Source organism: Hyperolius riggenbachi, chromosome 1 (assembly GCF_040937935.1).
Source record: "Hyperolius riggenbachi isolate aHypRig1 chromosome 1, aHypRig1.pri, whole genome shotgun sequence".
NCBI lineage: Eukaryota > Metazoa > Chordata > Amphibia > Anura > Hyperoliidae > Hyperolius > Hyperolius riggenbachi.
The window spans coordinates 2,684,799-2,708,771 of record NC_090646.1 but is presented as its reverse complement, the minus strand read 5'-3'; the positions used below and the strand labels follow the sequence as shown (position 1 = coordinate 2,708,771).

Here is a 23,973-nt window from a genome sequence, read left to right as displayed (position 1 = left end):
GTCATGTGACCGCAGTGAGCCTGGAGCCCTGTCATGTGACCGCAGTGAGCCTGGAGCTCTGTCATGTGGCCGCAGTGAGCCTGGAGCTCTGTCATGTGACCGCAGTGAGCCTGGAGCTCTGTCATGTGACCGCAGTGAGCCTGGAGCTCTGTCATGTGACCGCAGTGAGCCCTGGCATGTGACCGCAGTGAGTCTGGAGCTCTGTCTTGTGACCGCAGTGAGTCTGGAACTCTGTCATGTGATCGCAGTGAGCCTGGAGCTCTGTCATGTGACCGCAGTGAGTCTGGAGCTCTGTCATGTGACCGCAGTGAGCCTGGAGCTCTGTCATGTGACCGCAGTGAGCCTGGAGCTCTGTCATGTGATTTCCAAAATGGAGTAAACTCATTTTTTCCTCAGAATTCTATACACAACACTTCATATTGACAAGGTGAGTAAAAGTTTACATGATATTTTGGTAAATTTATTAATAACAAGAAGAATTGAGAAAGCCCGCATACATAGGTATTCACAGCCTTTGCCATGAAGCTGAAAATTGAGCTTGGGTGCACCGTTTCCCCCTGATCATCCTTGAGATGTTTCTGCTGCTTGATTAGAGTCTAACTGTGGGGAATTCAGCTGATTGGACAAGATTTGGAAAGGTGCCCACCTGTCTATATAAAGTCCCACAGCTGACAGAACATCAGAGCACAAACCAAGCATAAAGCCAAAGGAATTGTCTGTAGACCTCCGAGACAGGATTGTCTCCAGGCACAAATCTGGGCAAGGTTACCGAAACATTGCTGCTGCTTTGAAGGTCCCAATGAGCATAGTGCCCTCCATCATCTGTAAGTGGAAGAAGTTCAAAACCACCAGGACTCTTCCTAGAGCTGGTAATCTAAGCTGAGCGATTGGGGGAGAAGGGCCTTAGTCGGAGGTAAATAATTTTTTACCGACTCCACAGCCCTGATCATTGGAATAATAATTTGGAAGGTGGTGTAGTGCTTGTGTGACATGTTGGGTGATGGATCTTACCTTAAGGAAGCCCCCAGAGAGAAGGGCTCTGGTGACATTCTGCAAACACTCCTCCTCTGGGAAGCATGGAGCAGATATGGGCAGCTCAATCCGCTGCATGATTTCCTGCAGCTCAGTGCGGAGAAGGTCAGCCAGGTGCAGGGCCCGGGGACAGATGGCAGCATGGACACACCAACTGTCACCATCTACACAGACACAAAACAATCATCGTCATTCTATGCAGCTGTACCAACCCCCAGCACAGAATAACACATCAACCCTGCACCACTGGCATCCACCCCACCCCGGCGTGTACTAGTGCAGGTCCTCCCCCGTACCTTACCAAGTCATACTCAACCACACACAATTTAGCATGAACCATTTAGGAGAAATGACAGGTACTCACTTTCCTTGTAGTGGTTGTAGACATGGATAAGAGTCATGTGATCTCCCTCCAGAAGCTGCAGATCTCGTCGTGCGCAGAGCACCGACTCACTGTGGGGCGGGGGCAGGAAGCAAGGGGGGGAAACTAAAGCAAAGGAGAGAAAGAGAGAGAAAAGGGGATAATCAAAGGGTGAAATAGAAAGTCAGGGAAGAGATAGAACAGAATCCGGCAGATAATGGAGGAGAGGGAGAGACATGGAATGGAGGGGGGATGTCAATAGCAGAACAAGCCTAACAGGAGGGACGCCCCCTACTGGGTGAGACTGACTACAGAGAGGAAAGATGAGCAGGTAGTACACAGATAAAAAAGAGGAACAGATATTACACTACAAGTCCCAGCATGCCACATTCCTGCTTCTAGCTCCGCCCTTCAACATGTATTACTAACCTTATCTCTGTATCCCTCCACCTCCCCTTGTAGCTCCTCCCACATACTGGTCACCATGTCGGTATCACACTGCATACTGGCTTCCCCAACATCCCTCCACCTCCCTTTGTAGCTCCTCCCACACACTGGTCACCATGTCGGTATCACACTGCATACTGGCTTCCCCAACATCCCTCCACCTCCCTTTGTAGCTCCTCCCACACACTGGTCACCATGTCGGTATCACACTGCATACTGGCTTCCCCAACATCCCTCCACCTCCCTTTGTAGCTCCTCCCACACACTGGTCACCATGTCGGTATCACACTGCATACTGGCTTCCCCAACATCCCTCCACCTCCCTTTGTAGCTCCTCCCACACACTGGTCACCATGTCGGTATCACACTGCATACTGGCTTCCCCAACATCCCTCCACCTCCCTTTGTAGCTCCTCCCACACACTGGTCACCATGTCGGTATCACACTGCATACTGGCTTCCCCAACATCCCTCTACCTCCCCTTGTAGCTCCTCCCACACACTGGTCACCATGTCGGTATCACACTGCATACTGGCTTCCCCAACATCCCTCCACCTCCCTTTGTAGCTCCTCCCACACACTGGTCACCATGTCGGTATCACACTGCATACTGGCTTCCCCAACATCCCTCTACCTCCCCTTGTAGCTCCTCCCACACACTGGTCACCATGTCGGTATCACACTGCATACTGGCTTCCCCAACATCCCTCCACCTCCCTTTGTAGCTCCTCCCACACACTGGTCACCATGTCGGTATCACACTGCATACTGGCTTCCCCAACATCCCTCTACCTCCCCTTGTAGCTCCTCCCACACACTGGTCACCATGTCGGTATCACACTGCATACTGGCTTCCCCAACATCCCTCCACCTCCCTTTGTAGCTCCTCCCACACACTGGTCACCATGTCGGTATCACACTGCATACTGGCTTCCCCAACATCCCTCTACCTCCCCTTGTAGCTCCTCCCACACACTGGTCACCATGTCGGTATCACACTGCATACTGGCTTCCCCAACATCCCTCCACCTCCCTTTGTAGCTCCTCCCACACACTGGTCACCATGTCGGTATCACACTGCATACTGGCTTCCCCAACATCCCTCTACCTCCCCTTGTAGCTCCTCCCACATACCAGTCAGCATGGCAGCCAAGGTTAGCATCTCGGAGACGCACTGAAACTCGCAGGCCGCGATCAGGGACTTGGAGATCTGGGGGTCGAGAGGAAATTCCGACATGATAATCCCAACCTCTGACAGATTCCCATCATCATCCAGCGCTGCCAAATAGTCCAGATCCTCCAGAGCTTGCATGAGGGACTCCGGAGCTACAGGAAGAGGAAGTGGGTGAGACAAGGAGGACAGACATAACACAGATATACATCCTCTAGTGCCTGCATGAGGGCCTCCGGGGCTACAGGAAGAGGAAGTGGGTGAGACAAGGAGGACAGACATAACACAGATATACATCCTCTAGTGCCTGCATGAGGGACTCCGGAGCTACAGGAAGAGGAAGTGGGTGAGACAAGGAGGACAGACATAACACCGATATACATCCTCTAGTGCCTGCATGAGGGACTCCGGGGCTACAGGAAGAGGAAGTGGGTGAGACAAGGAGGACAGACATAACACAGATATACATCCTCTAGTGCCTGCATGAGGGACTCCGGAGCTACAGGAAGAGGAAGTGGGTGAGACAAGGAGGACAGACATAACACAGATATACATCCTCTAGTGCCTGCATGAGGGACTCCGGAGCTACAGGAAGAGGAAGTGGGTGAGACAAGGAGGACAGACATAACACAGATATACATCCTCTAGTGCTTGCATGAGGGACTCCAGGGCTGCAGGAAGAGGAAGTGGGTGAGACAAGGACGACAGACACAACACCGATATACATCCTCTAGTGCCTGCATGAGGGATTCCGGAGCTACAGGAAGAGGAAGTGGGTGAGACAAGGAGGACAGACGTAACACAGATATACATCCTCTAGTGCCTGCATGAGGGACTCCGGAGCTACAGGAAGAGGAAGTGGGTGAGACAAGGAGGACAGACATAACACAGATATACATCCTCCAGAGCTTGCATGATGGACTCCGGGGCTACAGGAAGAGGAAGTGGGTGAGACAAGGAGGACAGACATAACACAGGTATACATCCTCTAGTGCCTGCACGAGGGACTCCGGAGCTACAGGAAGAGGAAGTGGGTAAGACAAGGAGGACAGACATAACACAGGTATACATCCTCTAGTGCCTGCATGAGGGACTCCGGAGCTACAGGAAGAGGAAGTGGGTGAGACAAGGAGGACAGACATAACACAGGTATACATCCTCTAGTGCCTGCATGAGGAACTCCGGAGCTACAGGAAGAGGAAGTGGGTGAGACAAGGAGGACAGACATAACACAGGTATACATCCTCTAGTGCCTGCATGAGGGACTCCGGAGCTACAGGAAGAGGAAGTGGGTGAGACAAGGAGGACAGACATAACACAGATATACATCCTCCAGAGCTTGCATGATGGACTCCGGGGCTACAGGAAGAGGAAGTGGGTGAGACAAGGAGGACAGACATAACACAGATATACATCCTCTAGTGAACTCGGCCACGGTCCTGGAACCCCTTCAGGAAAATTAATCCTTGAACTGCCGGTGCTACGCCTCACTCAGGTCACCCACCTGAGGGTAGAATCATGCAAACAGTGAAGAGGCGGCACACAAAAGGCTTGCTATTCAAAGCATATATTGGTGGAGCAACACTACATGTTACGAACCATCACGGTTCTTCATCAGGTGTAAAATGAAACCAAATGCAGTCCACACATTTATACCGATTCAAAACCACACCCCTTAGCTCAGGGGCGTGGTGATCTTAACTAGACATTGGCCACACCTAGCTGTCACAGTTACATTCTATCTACATTTACAACTTATCTGATAGAGAAATCGGTCAAAGATTAACAATATTACAAATTAGCATACTCCCAATACTTCTAAACACAATACCACATTAGGGGAACTCCAAAATATGGCTACCCCATCTAATAAACATTTTAACTGACCGTAATCCCAGGGCACTCCACTAGGGCTACCCGTAAACTCCGACCTAAAAAAAGAAAGGCAAAGGTTGTAACTGTAGTCACTACCACAGAATTCCATAATACATTGCACCACTAACGTTACCTGGCCTAATTGCAAAGTGGCAATAAAAAGCACCTTAAGCGGCACAGCAAAAATCACAATTACTGTAAATGTTCTGCAAAATGCTAAATAACCGCTATAAAAATGCTGCCATGATGCCATAAAGCAGCCGAAAAAATGCTGACATACTGCTATAAACGGCTGTGCAATAATGCTATATAAGTGCTCTGCAAAATGCTAAATAACCGCTGTAAAGATGCTGCCATAATGCCATAAAGCAGCTGAAAAAAATACTAGAAAAATGCTGAAAAACAGCTGTGCAAAAATGCTATATAAATGCTCTGCAAAATGCTGAATAACTGCTGTAAAAATACTGCCATAATGTCATAAAGCAGTTGAAAGCAATACTGGCAAAATGCTGAAAAAATGCTACCATACTGCTATAAACAGCTGTGCAATATAAATGCTCTACAAAATACTAAATAACTGCTATAAAACTGCAGCCATAGTGCCCTAAAGCAGCTGAAAAGAATACTGGGAAAATGCTGGAAAAATGCAACCATACTGCTATAAACAGCTGTGCAAAGATGCTATATAAATACTCTGCAAATTGCTAAATAACTGCTGTAAAAATGTTGCCATAATGCCATAAAGCAGCTGAAAAAACGCTGACAAAATGCTGAAAAAATGCCACCATAATGCTATAAAACAGCTATGCAAAAAATGCTATATAAAAAACAATAATACAAAGATATTATATAAAACATTTCCACTGCAAATGCTCATTCATCCCTCTTGGGAACATCACATCAAGATAACTGATCCATCGTGCCTCTTTTTGAAGGAGGAGCTTTTCTCTGTCCCCCCCACACCGTTGTAAATCTAGGGAATCGAGTACCATCCATCTTAATTGTGAGACCCTATGTCGCGCCTCCCGAAAATGTCTAGACACAGAGGTCTCATAAATTCCTTTGCCCTCTAGGAATCCACTGATAAATCGCTTGTGCTCTTGGATTCGCACACGCACTGCCCGTGTGGTCATGCCTACATACATCATGCCACACGGGCATTTTAGACCATATACCACATGGGTGCTGGCACAGGTATATCTGCCTCGGATCTGCACTCGCCTACCAGTGTGAGGGTGGGAAATGGAGTTGCCACCTACAATTGCTGAGCACACGTTACAACTGCAGCAGGCAAAGGTACCATTCCTCTGGTTATTCAGCCTTTTAGTGATGGTGGCAGTATCTACCTTCCTCACTGTATTCTGGATCGTTCTCCCTCTTTTGAGAGCAAACAAAGGTTGCTCTCGAAAAAGGTCTCCTATCCCCTGATCGCTACTAAGGACCGGCCAGAACTTCCTGACTACCTTTTTAACTAAGGGAGTGTTTTTTCCAAACTGCATGACGAATGGTATACGCTTACCTCCACTTCCTGTTTTTCTATTGTTACCTCTCAGCAGATCCTCTCTCTTTAATGCCCCAACTTCTTCTTGGATTCTAACTACTTGCTCCCTTGGGTACCCCTTCGTGACAAATTTATCTACCAAGTCCTGCCCAGCCAGAGCATAATCCTCTGGTGTAGAGCAAATCCTCTTGGCCCTTAAAAATTGGCCCCTGGGTATAGCTTTAGTAGTATGGGGATGATGATAACTGTCTTTCCTTAGTAAATTGTTACGATCAGTGGGTTTTTTAAAAAATTTAGTGCTCAAGCTGTTCCCATGTTTAGAGATGGTGACGTCTAGGAAATTAACCATCTCACATGACGTCTCCATGGTAAACCTGATGGTACTGTGGCCTCTATTGGCCTCATTTACCATCTCCTCAAGTGATTCCCTAGATCCGCTCCAAAAGATGAGCACATCATCAACAAATCTAAAATATTGATAAACGTGCTCTCTATATCTTGGATTATCAAAAAAGAATTTCCTCTCAAGGGACTCAACAAATATATTAGCCACCGAAGGGGCAGCTGGTGAACCCATGCTAGCCCCTTGTTTCTGGAAATAGAACCTGCCGTGAAATTTGAAATAATTACATTTGAGGATTAGCTCCAACACATCCACAAGAAAGTACACTTCAGCATTAGTCAAATTCATATCCAACAAATTGCTCTCCACACAGCTAATAGCCTCATCCTGTGGAATAGCAGTGAACAGGCTTTGTATATCTAAACTGCAGAAAATCAATTCATCTGGGACCTTATTCAAAGACTCCAATCTACATAATAGATCTGTAGTATCCTTTAGGCAATGAGTAAAGGTTCTTACTATCTCTTGCAGGTAACCATCTAGATACCCCGCTAGTGGGTACAGGACACTCCCCCGGCTCGCCACAATGGGGCGACCAGGAGGATCCTGTAACCCCTTGTGAATCTTAGGAAGAAGATATAGCAACGGGACACAAGGATGGTCAGTGGTCAAACCTCTAGCTGTTTGTTGTGAGATTGTCCCATCCTCAACTGCACATGTTAACAGGAAGTCCACCTTGGCTTTGACTTTAATTGTTGGATCGTCATCACAAAGTTCATAATGCTCAACGATCCCCACTTGCTTCAATCCTTCCTGTACATAACTGTCCTTGTCTTGCACAACTGTGGCACCCCCCTTATCGGCTTTAAGTATGATGATGCTATCATTGTCCCGAATTGTACTGAGTGCCTGCTTTTCTGCCATAGAGAGATTGCTGTGTACCTTTTTATTGTCCCATTTTGCTTTTATTTCATTTTTCACTGCCTTTTCAAATGCATCAATTGCTGGACAACAGACATCAGGAATCCACTCTGATCTATTTAAAGAGGAACTCCAGTGAAAATAATGTAATAAAAAAAGTGCTTCATTTTTACAATAATTATGTATACATGATTTAGTCAGTGTTTGCTCATTGTAAAATCTTTCCTCTCCCAGATTCACATTCTGACATGTTTTACATGGTGACATTGTTACTGTGGGCAGATTATGTAGCTGGTCTGGCTTTAACAGACAGCTGTAAGCAGCTATTTCCTGTCTGAACATTGTTACATTGTGGCAGTTTGCCCAGAGTACCGTACGGTACCAGAGCCTCTTGTGGGAGGGGTTTCAGCACAAAATCAGTCATACAGCGCCCCCTGATGGTCTGTTTGTGAAAATCATTATTTTTCTCATGTAAAAGTGGGTATCAGCTACTGATTGGGATAAAGTTCAATTCTTGGTCGGAGTTTCTCTTTAAATATTTTGTAACGTTCATATGCTTATGTTCAATGCTGAGTGGCTGATCCTTAAAGTGCACTTTCAACTTCAAAGTACGAATGAATTTATAGAAAGCAACTTCCCATTCAAATAGCTGGTCATTATATACGGGGACAAAACCTAGTCCTTTTTCCAGCACTGACACCTCAGCTGGAGACAAGACATAGTTAGAAATATTAATGACATTGCTCACCTTTGGCCGGTTTCTTGTATTGTAGCCCTCTCGCGGTGGCAGTGCCTCGGTAGGGTCAGTGCTAGTACCGGCGATAGCCCGATTCGTCTGGCTTCCTAGGGTAGCTCTTTCGTATTCGGCCCCCGAGTCATCTGTCATGGAATCCGAGGAGGCCGTCTGTCTATATACTGTGCCCCTCGTACCGCCATGTCCACGGCGCACGCGGCGTCCTCGCTGTCCGCGGCCTCCTCCTCTACCTCTTTCCATCCTGGCTCTTCCGCCGTGCCGCTGCGCAAAGCGGCGTCTCTGCGAGAACTCCTCCCTAGTGCTTCCGGGTCGTTCACTCGCTCCAGACGTGATTTAGAAAGCTGCACGAAGGATTGCGAATACATTGACATAATGGAGGAGCTAGACAATAAGATTGAGGATGAAAAGCTGGCCATTTCGGACAAGAAAAAGAAAAAAATACAAAGAGACCTTGAGGACTATACCTTGGATCGAGTGTATTCCTGGAAAAATGACAGACGCCAGATGAGAAGCCGTTACCCCCGTTCTGAAACAGCTGAGGAGGAACTGGTGTATCAAGGTTACGTCACGTCTGGAGCGAGTGAACGACCCGGAAGCACTAGGGAGGAGTTCTCGCAGAGACGCCGCTTTGCGCAGCGGCACGGCGGAAGAGCCAGGATGGAAAGAGGTAGAGGAGGAGGCCGCGGACAGCGAGGACGCCGCGTGCGCCGTGGACATGGCGGTACGAGGGGCACAGTATATAGACAGACGGCCTCCTCGGATTCCATGACAGATGACTCGGGGGCCGAATACGAAAGAGCTACCCTAGGAAGCCAGACGAATCGGGCTATCGCCGGTACTAGCACTGACCCCACCGAGGCACTGCCACCGCGAGAGGGCTACAATACAAGAAACCGGCCAAAGGTGAGCAATGTCATTAATATTTCTAACTATGTCTTGTCTCCAGCTGAGGTGTCAGTGCTGGAAAAAGGACTAGGTTTTGTCCCCGTATATAATGACCAGCTATTTGAATGGGAAGTTGCTTTCTATAAATTCATTCGTACTTTGAAGTTGAAAGTGCACTTTAAGGATCAGCCACTCAGCATTGAACATAAGCATATGAACGTTACAAAATATTTAAATAGATCAGAGTGGATTCCTGATGTCTGTTGTCCAGCAATTGATGCATTTGAAAAGGCAGTGAAAAATGAAATAAAAGCAAAATGGGACAATAAAAAGGTACACAGCAATCTCTCTATGGCAGAAAAGCAGGCACTCAGTACAATTCGGGACAATGATAGCATCATCATACTTAAAGCCGATAAGGGGGGTGCCACAGTTGTGCAAGACAAGGACAGTTATGTACAGGAAGGATTGAAGCAAGTGGGGATCGTTGAGCATTATGAACTTTGTGATGACGATCCAACAATTAAAGTCAAAGCCAAGGTGGACTTCCTGTTAACATGTGCAGTTGAGGATGGGACAATCTCACAACAAACAGCTAGAGGTTTGACCACTGACCATCCTTGTGTCCCGTTGCTATATCTTCTTCCTAAGATTCACAAGGGGTTACAGGATCCTCCTGGTCGCCCCATTGTGGCGAGCCGGGGGAGTGTCCTGTACCCACTAGCGGGGTATCTAGATGGTTACCTGCAAGAGATAGTAAGAACCTTTACTCATTGCCTAAAGGATACTACAGATCTATTATGTAGATTGGAGTCTTTGAATAAGGTCCCAGATGAATTGATTTTCTGCAGTTTAGATATACAAAGCCTGTTCACTGCTATTCCACAGGATGAGGCTATTAGCTGTGTGGAGAGCAATTTGTTGGATATGAATTTGACTAATGCTGAAGTGTACTTTCTTGTGGATGTGTTGGAGCTAATCCTCAAATGTAATTATTTCAAATTTCACGGCAGGTTCTATTTCCAGAAACAAGGGGCTAGCATGGGTTCACCAGCTGCCCCTTCGGTGGCTAATATATTTGTTGAGTCCCTTGAGAGGAAATTCTTTTTTGATAATCCAAGATATAGAGAGCACGTTTATCAATATTTTAGATTTGTTGATGATGTGCTCATCTTTTGGAGCGGATCTAGGGAATCACTTGAGGAGATGGTAAATGAGGCCAATAGAGGCCACAGTACCATCAGGTTTACCATGGAGACGTCATGTGAGATGGTTAATTTCCTAGACGTCACCATCTCTAAACATGGGAACAGCTTGAGCACTAAATTTTTTAAAAAACCCACTGATCGTAACAATTTACTAAGGAAAGACAGTTATCATCATCCCCATACTACTAAAGCTATACCCAGGGGCCAATTTTTAAGGGCCAAGAGGATTTGCTCTACACCAGAGGATTATGCTCTGGCTGGGCAGGACTTGGTAGATAAATTTGTCACGAAGGGGTACCCAAGGGAGCAAGTAGTTAGAATCCAAGAAGAAGTTGGGGCATTAAAGAGAGAGGATCTGCTGAGAGGTAACAATAGAAAAACAGGAAGTGGAGGTAAGCGTATACCATTCGTCATGCAGTTTGGAAAAAACACTCCCTTAGTTAAAAAGGTAGTCAGGAAGTTCTGGCCGGTCCTTAGTAGCGATCAGGGGATAGGAGACCTTTTTCGAGAGCAACCTTTGTTTGCTCTCAAAAGAGGGAGAACGATCCAGAATACAGTGAGGAAGGTAGATACTGCCACCATCACTAAAAGGCTGAATAACCAGAGGAATGGTACCTTTGCCTGCTGCAGTTGTAACGTGTGCTCAGCAATTGTAGGTGGCAACTCCATTTCCCACCCTCACACTGGTAGGCGAGTGCAGATCCGAGGCAGATATACCTGTGCCAGCACCCATGTGGTATATGGTCTAAAATGCCCGTGTGGCATGATGTATGTAGGCATGACCACACGGGCAGTGCGTGTGCGAATCCAAGAGCACAAGCGATTTATCAGTGGATTCCTAGAGGGCAAAGGAATTTATGAGACCTCTGTGTCTAGACATTTTCGGGAGGCGCGACATAGGGTCTCACAATTAAGATGGATGGTACTCGATTCCCTAGATTTACAACGGTGTGGGGGGGACAGAGAAAAGCTCCTCCTTCAAAAAGAGGCACGATGGATCAGTTATCTTGATGTGATGTTCCCAAGAGGGATGAATGAGCATTTGCAGTGGAAATGTTTTATATAATATCTTTGTATTATTGTTTTTTATATAGCATTTTTTGCATAGCTGTTTTATAGCATTATGGTGGCATTTTTTCAGCATTTTGTCAGCGTTTCTTCAGCTGCTTTATGGCATTATGGCAACATTTTTACAGCAGTTATTTAGCAATTTGCAGAGTATTTATATAGCATCTTTGCACAGCTGTTTATAGCAGTATGGTTGCATTTTTCCAGCATTTTCCCAGTATTCTTTTCAGCTGCTTTAGGGCACTATGGCTGCAGTTTTATAGCAGTTATTTAGTATTTTGTAGAGCATTTATATTGCACAGCTGTTTATAGCAGTATGGTAGCATTTTTTCAGCATTTTGCCAGTATTGCTTTCAACTGCTTTATGACATTATGGCAGTATTTTTACAGCAGTTATTCAGCATTTTGCAGAGCATTTATATAGCATTTTTGCACAGCTGTTTTTCAGCATTTTTCTAGTATTTTTTTCAGCTGCTTTATGGCATTATGGCAGCATCTTTACAGCAGTTATTCAGCATTTTGCAGAGCATTTATATAGCATTTTTGCACAGCTGTTTTTCAGCATTTTTCTAGTATTTTTTTCAGCTGCTTTATGGCATTATGGCAGCATCTTTACAGCGGTTATTTAGCATTTTGCAGAGCACTTATATAGCATTATTGCACAGCCGTTTATAGCAGTATGTCAGCATTTTTTCGGCTGCTTTATGGCATCATGGCAGCATTTTTATAGCGGTTATTTAGCATTTTGCAGAACATTTACAGTAATTGTGATTTTTGCTGTGCCGCTTAAGGTGCTTTTTATTGCCACTTTGCAATTAGGCCAGGTAACGTTAGTGGTGCAATGTATTATGGAATTCTGTGGTAGTGACTACAGTTACAACCTTTGCCTTTCTTTTTTTAGGTCGGAGTTTACGGGTAGCCCTAGTGGAGTGCCCTGGGATTACGGTCAGTTAAAATGTTTATTAGATGGGGTAGCCATATTTTGGAGTTCCCCTAATGTGGTATTGTGTTTAGAAGTATTGGGAGTATGCTAATTTGTAATATTGTTAATCTTTGACCGATTTCTCTATCAGATAAGTTGTAAATGTAGATAGAATGTAACTGTGACAGCTAGGTGTGGCCAATGTCTAGTTAAGATCACCACGCCCCTGAGCTAAGGGGTGTGGTTTTGAATCGGTATAAATGTGTGGACTGCATTTGGTTTCATTTTACACCTGATGAAGAACCGTGATGGTTCGTAACATGTAGTGTTGCTCCACCAATATATGCTTTGAATAGCAAGCCTTTTGTGTGCCGCCTCTTCACTGTTTGCATTATACATCCTCTAGTGCCTGCATGATGGACTCCGGAGCTACAGGAAGAGGAAGTGGGTGAGACAAGGAGGACAGACGCAACACCGATATACATCCTCTAGTGCCTGCATGAGGGACTCTGGAGCTACAGGAAGAGGAAGTGGGTGAGACAAGGAGGACAGACATAACACAGATATACATCCTCTAGTGCTTGCATGAGGGACTCCGGAGCTACAGGAAGAGGAAGTGGGTGAGACAAGGAGGACAGACATAACACAGATATACATCCTCTAGTGCCTGCATGAGAGACTCCGGGGCTACAGGAAGAGGAAGTGGGTGAGACATGGAGGACAGAGATGACACAGGTATACATCCTCTAGTGCTTCCATGGAGGGACTCCGAATCTACAGGAAGAGGAAGTAGATGAGACAAGGAGGACAGACATAACACAGCTATACATCCTCTAGTGCCTGCATGATGGACTCCGGGGCTGCAGGAAGAGGAAGTGGGTGAGACAAGGAGGACAGACATAACACAGATATACATCCTCTAGTGCTTGCATGAGGGACTCCAGGGCTGCAGGAAGAGGAAGTGGGTGAGACAAGGACGACAGACACAACACCGATATACATCCTCTAGTGCCTGCATGAGGGACTCCGGTGCTACAGGAAGAGGAAGTGGGTGAGACAAGGAGGACAGACATAACACAGATATACATCCTCTAGTGCCTGCATGAGGGACTCCGGGGCTACAGGAAGAGGAAGTGGGTGAGACAAGGAGGACAGACAGAACACAGATATACATCCTCTAGAGCCTGCATGAGGGACTCCGGGGCTACAGGAAGAGGAAGTGGGTGAGACAAGCAGGACAGACATAACACAGATATACATCCTCTAGTGCCTGCATGAGGGACTCCGGGGCTACAGGAAGAGGAAGTGGGTGAGACAAGGAGGACAGACAGAACACAGATATACATCCTCTAGTGCCTGCATGAGGGACTCCGGGGCTACAGGAAGAGGAAGTGGGTGAGACAAGGAGGACAGACACAACACAGATATACATCCTCTAGAGCCTGCATGAGGGACTCCGGGGCTACAGGAAGAGGAAGTGGGTGAGACAAGGAGGACAGACAGAACACAGATATACATCCTCTAGTGCCTGCATGAGGGACTCCGGAGCTACAGGAAGAGGAAGTGGGTGAGACAAGGAGGACAGACACAACACAGATATACATCCTCTAGAGCCTGCATGAGGGACTCCGGGGCTACAGGAAGAGGAAGTGGGTGAGACAAGGAGGACAGACATAACACAGATATACATCCTCTAGTGCCTGCATGAGGGACTCCGGAGCTACAGGAAGAGGAAGTGGGTGAGACAAGGACGACAGACATACCACAGATATACATCCTCTAGTGCCTGCATGAGGGACTCCGGGGCTACAGGAAGAGGAAGTGGGTGAGACAAGGACGACAGACGTAACACAGATATACATCCTCTAGTGCCTGCATGAGAGACTCCGGGGCTACAGGAAGAGGAAGTGGGTGAGACATGGAGGACAGACATGACACAGGTATACATCCTCTAGTGCTTCCATGGAGGGACTCCGAATCTACAGGAAGAGGAAGTAGATGAGACAAGGAGGACAGACATAACACAGATATACATCCTCTAGTGCCTGCATGAGGGACTCCGGAGCTGCAGGAAGAGGAAGTGGGTGAGACAAGGAGGACAGACATAACACAGATATACATCCTCTAGTGCCTGCATGAGAGACTCCGGGGCTACAGGAAGAGGAAGTGGGTGAGACAAGGAGGACAGACATAACACAGATATACATCCTCTAGTGCCTGCATGATGGACTCCGGGGCTACAGGAAGAGGAAGTGGGTGAGACAAGGAGGACAGACATAACAGAGATATACATCCTCTAGTGCTTGCATGAGAGACTCCGGAGCTACAGGAAGAGGAAGTGGGTGAGACAAGGAGGACAGACAGAACACCGATATACATCCTCTAGTGCCTGCATGAGGGACTCCGGTGCTACAGGAAGAGGAAGTGGGTGAGACAAGGAGGACAGACATAACACAGATATACATCCTCTAGTGCTTCCATGGAGGGACACCGGAGCTACAGGAAGAGGAAGTGGGTGAGACAAGGAGGACAGACACAACACAGATATACATCCTCTAGTGCCTGCATGAGAGACTCCGGAGCTACAGGAAGAGGAAGTGGGCGAGACAAGGAGGACAGACACAACACCGATATACATCCTCTAGTGCCTGCATGAGGGACTCTGGAGCTACAGGAAGAGGAAGTGGGTGAGACAAGGAGGACAGACATAACACAGATATACATCCTCTAGTGCCTGCATGAGGGACTCCGGAGCTACAGGAAGAGGAAGTGGGTGAGACAAGGAGGACAGACATAACACAGATATACATCCTCTAGTGCCTGCATGAGGGACTCCGGAGCTACAGGTAGAGGAAGTGGGTGAGACAAGGAGGACAGACACAACACAGATATACATCCTCTAGTGCCTGCATGAGGGACTCCGGAGCTACAGGAAGAGGAAGTGGGTGAGACAAGGAGGACAGACATAACACAGATATACATCCTCTAGTGCCTGCATGAGGGACTCTGGAGCTACAGGAAGAGGAAGTGGGTGAGACAAGGAGGACAGACATAACACAGATATACATCCTCTAGTGCCTGCATGAGGGACTCCGGAGCTACAGGAAGAGGAAGTGGGTGAGACAAGGAGGACAGACATAACACAGATATACATCCTCTAGTGCCTGCATGAGGGACTCCGGAGCTACAGGTAGAGGAAGTGGGTGAGACAAGGAGGACAGACACAACACAGATATACATCCTCTAGTGCCTGCATGAGGGACTCCGGAGCTACAGGAAGAGGAAGTGGGTGAGACAAGGAGGACAGACATAACACAGATATACATCCTCTAGTGCCTGCATGAGGGACTCCGGAGCTACAGGAAGAGGAAGTGGGTGAGACAAGGAGGACAGACATAACACAGATATACATCCTCTAGTGCTTGCATGAGAGACTCCGGACCTACAGGAAGATGAAGTGGGTGAGATAAGGAGGACAGACACAACACAGTTTTACATCCTCTAGTGCTTCCATGGAGGGACTCCGAATCTACAGGAAGAGGAAGTGGGTGAGACAAGGAGGACAGACATAACACAGATATGGAGGTGTGCTTACCAGGTCGATCCAAGAAGTCACACTGTCCAAGGTCCGCTATGTCCAGCCTCTTTAGCAACAGAACCATCCGGCTGAGATTCTCTTCCAGAATCCGAGGAGAGGAAAACTCTGCCATTTGGCTTAGGAAGGAGTTCTCTGGGTACAAGCGGTAACACACACCTGAGAGGGAGAAGAGGTAATTGTAATACCCACTGTGAGTCATGTCTACAGGCTTACTGAAGAAGACGGCCCCAGAGGTCCTACATGCTGAAGACTGTCCCAGGGGTCCAGCATGCTGAAGACGGCCCCAGAGGTCCGGTGCTCTGAAGACGGCCCCAGAGGTCTGGTGCTCTGACGACGATCCCAGAGGTATGCCGCTCTAAAGGAGGCCCCAGAGGTCCGGTGCTCTGAAGATGGCCCCAGAGGTCCGGTGCCCTGAAGACGACCCCAGAGGTCTGGTGCTCTGAACACGGCCCCAGAGGTCCGGTGCTCTGAAGACGGCCCCAGAGGTACGCCGCTCTAAAGGAGGCCCCAGAGGTCCGGTGCTCTGAAGACGGCCCCAGAGGTCCGGTGCTCTGAAGACGGCCCCAGAGGTCCGGTGCTCTGAAGACGGCCCCAGAGGTCCGGCGCTCTGAAGACGACCCCAGAGGTCCGGCGCTCTGAAGACGACCCCAGAGGTCCGGCGCTCTGAAGACGACCCCAGAGGTCCGGCGCTCTGAAGACGACCCCAGAGGACTGGTGCTCTGAAGACGGCCCCAGAGGTCTGGTGCTCTGAAGACGACCCCAGAGGTACGCCGCTCTAAAGGAGGCCCCAGAGGTCCGGTGCTCTGAAGACTGCCCCAGAGGTCCGGTGCTTTAAAGACTGCCCCAGAGGTCCGGTGCTCTGAAGACGTCCCCAGAGGTCCGGCGCTCTGAAGACGTCCCCAGAGGTCCGGTGCTCTGAAGACGTCCCCAGAGGTCCGGTGCTCTGAAGACTGCCCCAGAGGTCCGGCGCTCTGAAGACGACCCCAGAGGTCCGGCGCTCTGAAGACGACCCCAGAGGTCCGGCGCTCTGAAGACGACCCCAGAGGACTGGTGCTCTGAAGACGGCCCCAGAGGTCTGGTGCTCTGAAGACGACCCCAGAGGTACGCCGCTCTAAAGGAGGCCCCAGAGGTCCGGTGCTCTGAAGACTGCCCCAGAGGTCCGGTGCTCTGAAGACGGCCCCAGAGGTCCGTGGCTCTGAAGATGGCACCAGAGGTCCGGTGCTCTGAAGACGTCCCCAGAGGTCCGGCGCTCTGAAGACGTCCCCAGAGGTCCGGTGCTCTGAAGACGTCCCCAGAGGTCCGGTGCTCTGAAGACTGCCCCAGAGGTCCGGTGTTCTGAAGAGGGCCCCAGAGGTCCGGTGCTCAGAAGACATCCCTAGAGGTCCGGTGTTCTGAAGACGGCCCCAGAGGTCTGGTGCTCTGAAGACCGCCCCAGGGGTCTGGTGCTCTGAAGACGGCCCCAGAGGTCCAGCGCTCTAAAGGCGGCCCCACCGGTCCGGTGCCTTGAAGACGGCCCCAGAGGTCCGGTGCTCTGAAGACGGCCCCAGAGGTCCGGTGCTCTGAAGGTGGCCCCAGAGTAACTGCAGTCAGATACTAGAGGTCACATGATGATGAGCTCAGATCTGGCTGGAGAATGCAGATCCACCACAAGGGGAAGTCAGAGGCAACCTATGAGAATACTCACCATCAGGAGCCGCCGCTCTCATCCTGCGGATCTCCGCTCTCGTTTTACTGATCAACCGCTGGACCTGAGAATCTGCATGGATGCGCGGATTGTAAACCTGCAGAAGAGGAAGAGACAAGACTGCTGGCTGTCATAGTGCAACAACAACCAGTGACGTAACAATCACCCCTGCAAGGGATGGGAGGGAAGGGAGAGGGGGAGGGGCCCAGAGCCTGGGGAAGGCTGGGAGAGGAGGAGGGGCCCAGAGCCTGGGGAGGGTGCCGGAGAGGGGGAGGGGCCCTGAGCCTGGGGAAGGCTAGGAGAGGAGGAGGGGCCCAGAGCCTGGGGAAGGCTGGGAGAGGAGGAGGGGCCCCGAGCCTAGGGAGGGTGCCAGAGAGGGGGAGGGGCCCAAGAGAGGGAGGGCCCTGAGCCTGGGGAAGGCTGGGAGAGGAGGAGCGGCCCTGAGCCTGGGAGAGGAGGAGGGGCCCTGAGCCTGGGGAAGGCTGGGAGAGGAGAAGGGGCCCAGAGCCTGGGGAAGGCTGGGAGAGGAGGAGGGGCCCAGAGCCTAGGGGAGGTGCCAGAGAGGGGGAGGGGCACAAGAGAGGGAGGGGCCCTGAGCCTGGGGAAGGCTGGGAGAGGAGGAGGGGCCCTGAGCCTGGGGAAGGCTGGGAGAGGAGGAGGGGCCCAGAGCCTGGGGAAGGCTGGGAGAGGAGGAGGGGCCCAGAGCCTAGGGAGGGTGCCAGAGAGGGAGAGGGGCCCAAGAGAGGGAGGGGCCCTGAGCCTGGGGAAGGCTGGGAGAGGAGGAGGGGCCCAAAGCCTGGGGAAGGCTGGGAGAGGAGGAGGGGCCCAGAGCCTGGGGAGGGTGCCGGAGAGGGGGAGGGGCCCCAAGCAGTGCTGTCTAGGAATGCACGGATTGTATACCTGCAGAAGAGAGGTCTCATGGGACTGCTGGCTGTTACAGTGCAGCAACGCTCTCATATCTGTAATATGTAATATCTCTGGATACACAACTTATTGGACACATATGAAGAGGAATTTTTGTTTTATGTTGAATTGTTTATGTTTTACGTTTTATGTCATAGAATAGGATAGGATTAGTTTTAGAGTTTATGTGATGTTTCTCATACAATAATGAACATGTTTTCCAATGTATTCACTTTTAGATCAAATTAATTTGTTTTATTTTTAGAAAATGTGAATGTGTAATTCTTGTTTGGAAATGTAAATGTGTAATTCTTGTTTGGAGATGTAAATGTTTGACAGGGAAAGGTTCCAGAATAGGTCCTGCAGGCCAAGGATAGTTTGCAAGCTTGATTGAATCATTATTGAAGGAATTTCAGATGGTGCAGGAATTATTCATTCTATAATTAATAGTTTGTATATAGAAACTTTGTAATCTGATTTGGAGGCAAAGGGAGAGATAGCATAATAATATACATTTACATCAGATGATGGAAAATGCTACTAATCCTACTGATACAATAAATAGGAAAGTTCGGATATTTGGATGTTTGGATGTTTGTTACTCGATCACGCAAAAATGGCTGAACGGATTTGAATGAAATTTGGGACACACATCGTACATTACCTGGAATAAAGTATAGGATACTTTTTATTCCCATACCCAAAAAGGGGGCGGAGACAAATGCAAATTTCACTGGAGAATGTAAACTGCAGCCATTCTTACACTGTTAATGGTAGGGTTCTCAAACTTTGCACAGTCGGTCGCTGGGTGACCGGGATTAATATTCAGAAAAGTGGGTGGAGCCTGCATAAGCCAATCAAAATTAACCTATTGATTTTCAAGGGGAATATTTACATTGCTGCCATTCTTGCACTGTTAATGGCACAAGCCTCAAACCTGGTACAGTTGGTCATTGAGTGACTGGCGTTCAAATTCAGAAAAGGGGGTGGAGCCACAAAAAACAGTCAGATTTGTTTCAATTCAATGTAAATTATTGATCTCAAAGACCGCAAAGCTCACAATCTTGGTCATTGAGTAATTGTGTGTTAGGGTTAGGAAAAGTGGGTGCAGCCAACACCAGCCAAATACATAAGCGGGCAACGCCGGATCATTAGTGGGCGGAGACAAATACAAATTTCACTGGGAAAATGTAAACTGCAGCCATTCTTACACTATTAATGGCAGGGTTCTCAAACTTTGCACAGTTGGTAACTGGGTGACTGAGATTAATATTCAGAAAAGTGGGTGGAGCCTACAGAAGCCAATCAAAATTCACCTATTGATTTTCAAGGGTAATATGTAATTGCTGCCATTCTTGCACTGTTAATGGCACAAGCCTCAAACCTGGTACAGTTGGTCATTGGGGCACTGGGGTTAAAACTCACATTACTGAATGCCAAGGACCGCAAAGCTCACAAACTACGTCATTGAGTGTTAGGGTTAGAAAAAGTGGGCAGAGCCAAAGGAAGCCAAATACATACCCGGTCAATTCCAGGACATCAGCTAGTACATTTATAAAGATAATAGCTTTTATCAACCAGCTCTATATACACACAGATTATACAGCATTTTGTCAGTATTTTACTTTTATCACACTGTAACCTTATTGATTTGTACTTTTATGGAGATCAATAAGTAATTAAAGTGATCCCGAGCTGAAGTATAGCATCAAAATCAGAGCCGTACCTTAAGAGAGGGAATTCTCAGGATCCTATTGAGGTTCCCCTCGCTGATTTGTTGAGCGCGGCCGCGCAGCTTTTCCTTCTGCTGAAGCGTGGCCGCGCACTAGCTGTGCGAGCCCGCCTGCGCTGTACCATGGAGACCACAGCTCTGGCTTACTGAGCATGCGCGGGCGAGCTGGGTCAGCTACTGTGCCTGCGCTGTACCATGGAGACCACAGCTCTGGCTTACTGAGCATGCGCGGGCGGGCTGGCTCAGCTACTGTGCGAGCCCGCCTGCACTTTACCATGGAGACCGCAGCTCTGGCTTACTGAGCATACGCGGGCGAGCTGGTTCAGCTACTGTGCACTGTGCGAGCCCGCCTGCACTGTACCATGGAGACCACAGCTCTGGCTTACTGAGCATGCGCGGGCGAGCTGGGTCAGCTACTGTGCGAGCCCGCCTGCGCTGTACCATGGAGACCACAGCTCTGGCTTACTAAGCATGCGCGGGCGAGCTGGGTCAGCTACTGTGCACTGTGCGAGCCCGCCTGCACTTTACCATGGAGACCGCAGCTCTGGCTTACTGAGCATGCGCGGGCGAGCTGGGTCAGCTACTGTGCACTGTGCGAGCCCGCCTGCGCTGTACCATGGAGACCGCAGCTCTGGCTTACTGAGCATGCGCGGGCGAGCTGGGTCAGATACTGCGCGCTGTGCGAGCCCGCCTGCACTGTACCATGGAGACCACAGCTCTGGCTTACTGAGCATGCGCGGGCGAGCTGGGTCAGCTACTGTGCACTGTGCGAGCCCGCCTGCACTTTACCATGGAGACCGCAGCTCTGGCTTACTGAGCATGCGCGGGCGAGCTGGGTCAGCTACTGTGCACTGTGCGAGCCCGCCTGCACTGTACCATGGAGACCACAGCTCTGGCTTACTGAGCATGCGCGGGCAAGCTGGGTCAGCTACTGTGCACTGTGCGAGCCCGCCTGCGCTGTACCATGGAGACCACAGCTCTGGCTTACTGAGCATGCGCGGGCAAGCTGGGTCAGCTACTGTGCACTGTGCGAGCCCGCCTGCGCTGTACCATGGAGACCACAGCTCTGGCTTACTGAGCATGCGCGGGCGAGCTGGGTCAGCTACTGTGCGAGCCCGCCTGCGCTGTACCATGGAGACCCCAGCTCTGGCTTACTGAGCATGCGCGGGCGAGCTGGGTCAGCTACTGTGCACTGTGCGAGCCCGCCTGCACTTTACCATGGAGACCGCAGCTCTGGCTTACTGAGCATGCGCGGGCGAGCTGGGTCAGCTACTGTGCACTGTGCGAGGCCGCCTGCACTTTACCATGGAGACTGCAGCTCTGGCTTACTGAGCATGCGCGGGCGAGCTGGGTCAGCTACTGTGCACTGTGCGAGCCCGCCTGCGCTGTACCATGGAGGCCGCAGCTCTGGCTTACTGAGCATGCGCGGGCGAGCTGGGTCAGCTACTGTGCACTGTGCGAGCCCGCCTGCACTGTACCATGGAGACCACAGCTCTGGCTTACTGAGCATGCGCGGGCGAGCTGGGTCAGCTACTGTGCACTGTGCGCGCCCGTCCTCGCTGTACCATGGAGACCGCAGCTCTGGCTTACTGAGCATGCACGGGCGAGCTGGGTCAGCAACTGTGCACTGTGCGAGCCCGCCTGCGCTGTACCATGGAGACCGCAGCTCTGGCTTACTGAGCATGCGCGGGCGAGCTGGGTCAGCTACTGTGCACTGTGCGAGCCCGCCTGCGCTGTACCATGGAGACCGCAGCTCTGGCTTACTGAGCATGCGCGGGCGAGCTGGATCAGCTACTGTGCACTGTGCGAGCCCACCTGCACTGTACCATGGAGACCACAGCTCTGGCTTACTGAGCATGCGCGGGCGAGCTGGGTCAGCTACTGTGCACTGTGCGAGCCCGCCTGCACTGTACCATGGAGACCACAGCTCTGGCTTACTGAGCATGCGCGGGCGAGCTGGGTCAGCTACTGTGCACTGTGCGTGCCCGTCCTCGCTGTACCATGGAGACCGCAGCTCTGGCTTACTGAGCATGCGCGGGCGAGCTGGGTCAGCTACTGTGCACTGTGCGAGGCCGCCTGCACTTTACCATGGAGACTGCAGCTCTGGCTTACTGAGCATGTGCGGGCGAGCTGGATCAGCTACTGTGCACTGTGCGAGCCCACCTGCACTGTACCATGGAGACCACAGCTCTGGCTTACTGAGCATGCGTGGGCAAGCTGGGTCAGCTACTGTGCACTGTGCGAGCCCGCCTGCGCTGTACCATGGAGACCACAGCTCTGGCTTACTGAGCATGCGCGGGCGAGCTGGGTCAGCTACTGTGCGAGCCCGCCTGCGCTGTACCATGGAGACCACAGCTCTGGCTTACTGAGCATGCGCGGGCGAACTGGGTCAGCTACTGTGCACTGTGCGAGCCCGCCTGCACTTTACCATGGAGACCGCAGCTCTGGCTTACTGAGCATGCGCGGGCGAGCTGGGTCAGCTACTGTGCACTGTGCGAGCCCGCCTGCGCTGTACCATGGAGACCGCAGCTCTGGCTTACTGAGCATGCGCGGGCGAGCTGGGTCAGATACTGCGCGCTGTGCGAGCCCGCCTGCACTGTACCATGGAGACCACAGCTCTGGCTTACTGAGCATGCGCGGGCGAGCTGGGTCAGCTACTGTGCACTGTGCGAGGCCGCCTGCACTTTACCATGGAGACTGCAGCTCTGGCTTACTGAGCATGCGCGGGCGAGCTGGGTCAGCTACTGTGCACTGTGCGAGCCCGCCAGCGCTGTACCATGGAGGCCGCAGCTCTGGCTTACTGAGCATGCGCGGGCGAGCTGGGTCAGCTACTGTGCACTGTGCGAGCCCGCCTGCACTGTACCATGGAGACCACAGCTCTGGCTTACTGAGCATGCGCGGGCGAGCTGGGTCAGCTACTGTGCACTGTGCGTGCCCGTCCTCGCTGTACCATGGAGACCGCAGCTCTGGCTTACTGAGCATGCGCGGGCGAGCTGGGTCAGCTACTGTGCACTGTGCGAGGCCGCCTGCACTTTACCATGGAGACTGCAGCTCTGGCTTACTGAGCATGCGCGGGCAAGCTGGGTCAGCTACTGTGCACTGTGCGAGCCCGCCTGCGCTGTACCATGGAGACCGCAGCTCTGGCTTACTGAGCATGTGCGGGCGAGCTGGATCAGCTACTGTGCACTGTGCGAGCCCACCTGCACTGTACCATGGAGACCACAGCTCTGGCTTACTGAGCATGCGCGGGCGAGCTGGGTCAGCTACTGTGCACTGTGCGAGCCCGCCTGCGCTGTACCATGGAGACCACAGCTCTGGCTTACTGAGCATGCGCGGGCGAGCTGGGTCAGCTACTGTGCACTGTGCGAGCCCGCCTGCGCTGTACCATGGAGACCGCAGCTCTGGCTTACTGACCATGCGCGGGCGAGCTGGGTCAGCTACTGTGCACTGTGCGAGCCGGCCTGCACTGTACCATGGAGACCACAGCTCTGGCTTACTGAGCATGCGTGGGCAAGCTGGGTCAGCTACTGTGCACTGTGCGAGCCCGCCTGCGCTGTACCATGGAGA

The 23,973-nt window shown here is 50.6% G+C and overlaps 1 protein-coding gene across 2 annotated transcripts in view; it reads right to left on the bottom strand.

Annotated features, from left to right (window-relative positions):
• DQX1 (DEAQ-box RNA dependent ATPase 1) overlaps positions 1–23,973 on the bottom strand; it is a 90,886-nt gene that overhangs the window by 7,688 nt on the left and 59,225 nt on the right. For both annotated transcript variants that reach the window (XM_068273646.1, XM_068273649.1), the window contains exons 6-10: positions 17,772–17,868; positions 16,085–16,243; positions 2,976–3,167; positions 1,397–1,519; positions 1,012–1,196 (exon numbers count right to left, since the gene is read on the bottom strand). In XM_068273646.1, the coding sequence (XP_068129747.1) occupies positions 1,012–1,196; positions 1,397–1,519; positions 2,976–3,167; positions 16,085–16,243; positions 17,772–17,868 (756 nt within the window). The remainder of the gene's footprint in view (positions 1–1,011; positions 1,197–1,396; positions 1,520–2,975; positions 3,168–16,084; positions 16,244–17,771; positions 17,869–23,973) is intronic.